This window comes from Camellia sinensis, chromosome 9 (genome assembly GCF_055761805.1).
Source record: "Camellia sinensis isolate YWXY chromosome 9, ASM5576180v1, whole genome shotgun sequence".
NCBI classification, from domain to species: Eukaryota; Viridiplantae; Streptophyta; class Magnoliopsida; order Ericales; family Theaceae; genus Camellia; species Camellia sinensis.
In genome coordinates, this window is record NC_138969.1 from 162,443,448 (window position 1) to 162,447,398 (window position 3,951).

At 46.2% G+C, this 3,951-nt stretch overlaps 1 protein-coding gene across 1 annotated transcript; it reads right to left on the reverse strand.

Annotated features, from left to right (window-relative positions):
• Nucleotides 1-626: 626 nt before the first annotated feature.
• On the reverse strand, nt 627-2,977 carry LOC145799310 (uncharacterized). The gene is made up of 2 exons (XM_082888860.1): nt 1,487-2,977; nt 627-1,406 (listed from the first exon to the last, which is right to left on the reverse strand). Exons 1-2 carry the CDS (start codon nt 1,919-1,921, stop codon nt 669-671), a joined length of 1,173 nt encoding a protein of 390 aa, XP_082744986.1. The 5' UTR covers nt 1,922-2,977; the 3' UTR covers nt 627-668.
• Nucleotides 2,978-3,951: the final 974 nt, after the last annotated feature.

Genomic DNA, 3,951 nt, shown 5'->3' on the forward strand with positions numbered 1-3,951 from the left:
ACTCTAGTTACCCTTCAGCCGAAGTAAGTGCAAGGCTAAAGAGTGGTTGGCTGGAATAAACCAACCCTAGTTACTCTTCAGCCGAAGTAAGTGCATGGCTGAAGAGTGGTTGGCTGGAACAAACCAACTCTAGTTACTCTTCAGCCGAAGTAAGTGTTAGGCTGAAGAGTGGTTGGCCGGAATAAACCAACTCTAGTTACCCTTCAGCCGAAGTAAGTGCAAGGCTGAAGAGTGGTTGGCTGGAATAAACCAACTCTAGTTACTCTTCAGCCGAAGTAAGTGCAAGGCTGAAGAGTGATTGGCTGGAATAAACCAACTCTAGTTACCCTTCAGCCGAAGTAAGTGCAAGGCTGAAGAGTGGTTGGCTGGAATAAACCAACTCTAGTTACTCTTCAGCCGAAGCAAGTGCATGGCTAAAGAGTGGTTGGCTGGATTAAACCAACACTTAGTACTCCTCAGCCGAAGTAATTATGTCGGCTAAGGAGTGGTTGGCTGGTAAGTATAGTCTAACCAACCAAAACCAAAATAACAGTTGGAGTAACAGAAGACATCACAAATGCAAGCATACACACATCAAAACCGGAATAAGAGTTGCGTAAAAATTTTCATTCAAAGAAAAAGTCATTACAAACGAGTGTAGTTCGGTTACAAAGAAAAAGTATACAAAGTCAAGCGAAAAGATCTTCAATCTCGGCATCAAAGGCAGCATCAGTGACAGCTGGAAGACCGGTCTCTGGTGGCAGGACTCCTTCAGTCACAATAGTGGTATCGACCGGAGCCACAGTTTCATTTGGCTGTTCAATAGTCAGATCTTCCACTCTGGACTCCGGCCGATCTATCTGATCCACGTTTTCAACCGGAGTATCCTCAGAAGCAGAATCTTCGTCAGTATCTGAACCTTCAAGGAATTGCTGCTGCATGGCATCCGCATACCCCGCAAGGGACTTCGGTATAAAGTACTCTGGAGGGTTGAAGACCTCGGTCTGTTGATCATGACCGAGCTTCTCCACAGCCGCCCTCCAGCCGCACTTGAAGAAAAGCTCCTTGGCGGCGTCGCATTGCTTGACGTAGGCCTCCTCTGCCTCCTTGAAACCTCGCTTGAACCCCTCCTTTTCGGCCGCCCCCATGCTCTTTTTCAGTTCGTTTATTTCGGCGTCTTTTCTCTTCTCAAGCTTCAGTAGCTCACGCAGATATTTGTCTTTCATTACAATGGCCGCTTTTTGCTTCTCCGCTTCAGCCGAGTCAACCAGATCGACAAGTCGGCCGTTCTCCGCTTGAAGCTCGGTCATTCTCCTTTCGGCCTCCAATAGTTCGGCCGCCTTTGCTTCGGCTTTGGCCATCGCTTGCCTTGTGGTTTTGCGGAGTTCTTGGACTTTCCTGTAAGTGACATTGTTCTTTTGCAAAGCCTGGCAAAACAGAAATTTCATCTCAGCCGAAGTAATAGTTCGAAAAATTTAGACAGAAAAAACAGACGAGAGCTACTTACCAAGATCATGGACTTGGAAGCAGACCGAATTGATTTCATTTCGGTGTTCAGCTGCTTCAAGTGGTGCTCCATGTCCTTGGGGAGGCACACACTTTTGGCCAGGTTAAAGGCCAGTTGGTGGTCTTTTTCAGCCACGACCGAGTCAGTGGCTTTGATGTTTCGGTCGTTGAAGATCAGTGGCGGAGCCCACTTCGGAGATCGAGCTCGGTCAGTTTGCTCTGGTTGGGGGGCAGGATGAGGACTTTGGGGGACGGATTCGACCTCATCAACAAGTTGCTGTTCGGCTGACATAGATCGGGCGCGTTTGGAAGGGCGAGATGAAGAAGGCCGTTGAGAAGGAAGGGCCACGACGGCGGGCTGCACCTCAGTAGTTGGTGTTACTTCGGCCCTGGTTGTTGCGGTCAGGAGGGCCCTAACTCTGCTTTTCTTTGCCATTTCTTCTTCAGCTGTTAGTGGGACAAGTCTTATCTCGGGCAAAGTTGGGTCCGGTTCCGGTGCTTCCTCAAGAAGAAAATCGGTTACCTTGGCTTTTCGGCGACCGCTATACCGGTAGGTCGGCTCGAAATTCAGAAGCTTGGCCCAACCTCTTTCTTTAACCCGAAATGCGGCTCGCAAAACTCCGAGGTTGGGATAGCTATACAAGGAATGGAGATGGGCGAAATCTGCAAAAAAGAGAAGTGTTAGTTCGGCTAATAGACTAAACAACCGAGATAACACACAAAGCAGAAGACCGAAGTAAAATTACCAGGCTCTCCCATTTTCCAATTTATAGGTCGGCCAGGAATTTGAGCTTGAAAATCCTCAAAGTTCCCAGAGACCCAAAAGAAATCATCATCGTTAAGATCTTTGTCCGGTGTGTGCTTAATTATCTTCTCTCGGCGGCGGCGAATCCTAAGGTAATAGACCCACCCAGCATTCTTCGAGCCGATGGAATACTGATGGAATATTTCGGCTAGGCCAAGATTTAGTCCGGTTTGGTGGTTCAGTGCGGCTATTCCCATTATAATACGATATGTATTGGTGGACAGTTGGGTGGGGCACAACCTAGTCTGTCTAAGAAATTCGCAGATTAGCGGTTGGACAGGAAACCGTAGTCCGGTTTCTATTATGGATTGAAGGGTAAAAGGGACGAAGCCTTCATTGTCCCAGGGAGTAGCATCTTTCTTGGCCAACACCAGTTGGACATCATCAGGAATCTGGTAATCTTGCCTAAATTCGGCCATGCCACCAGGGGTTTCGACTAAATATCTATACTTACCCATTTGTTGTATAATTTATGAATAAATTATTTCGGTACAAAAACTAGGCTCAGTAGCTCGGTTGAGCACACGCAGGAGTGCCTGGGCAACCTAAGTCTGCAAAGTAGAAAACAAAGGGGTTAAGCACAGATCGTTGGACCGCGCTACAAATTATAAGCAAGATATACAAATCCTACTTCGGCTTAGTGGGCTGGTTCTACCTCGGTTCATCAGAAGGTTTGTTAGCTCAGTGTTGAACAGATTAGATCGGTTTATCGTCTAAGGGCAGCTTTCCGAGTTCGGTCTAAAAAACTAAAAAGCTGGTTTAGCCCCAAGGCCTAAATCGGTTGTAGTGTGAATAGAGTTACTTCGGTTAAGCCTCTAGGGGCGGCTTTCCGAGTTCGGTTTAAGAACGAAGAAAACCGGCTTGGCCCCGAAAGCTTAGCTCGGTTATAGACCGAAGTACCTAGTTCGGTATGTGCAAGCTTGTTCGGTGATCTTATGTCGGCTAGAGTGGTTCAGAAGAAACTACTGATATTCCTACAAGTTCTAGTTCGGTTATTTTCTGAATCTATCTACATACATAACACAAACAGTATCCTAGTTCGGTTGGGATGTGATTCTGGATCAAAATCAAGTTTTCTCTAGGGTTATACTCATGGGTTATACTGGTTTCTTCATAAAAGTACGAAAGCAAAGCAGACAAATAAAGAAAAATGTTTGCAAAAAACATACAAAACAAAGCTATGCAGATACGAAAGCAAAACAGAACAAGAAGGAAAGAGAATTTGCTTACCAGGTTAAAGAAGGGACTAAAGTTGAAAATCTGTTGCAGTAGAAAGAAGAACTCGAGCAGCAAAAAAGCAGAGAGAGAGGATGAAGGAATAGTAAAAGTGAAGATACCCTAGCCTCAGGGATCACTTTTGTTAGAGAGCCCAAAATTTGGGCGGGAACTGTTTCAAGATCACAAAGCACGAAGATGGCGTGACAGCCATCCTTAACCAATCAAAAAATGCCACGTGTCATAAGAATGGGAAGCGTTACAGACACTATGATTGAAGAGACGTTTTTGACCGGACAAAACAGGGCCCGGAGTAAAATTAGCTCGGCTGAAAAATTCGAGGATTTTTAGCTCGGCTGGAACAGCTTAAAACGACGTCAGCTCGGCTGATGGACTGGTAATCCCAATCATGCTATGCAGATGGAATTAAGGGGCAATTGAGAGGG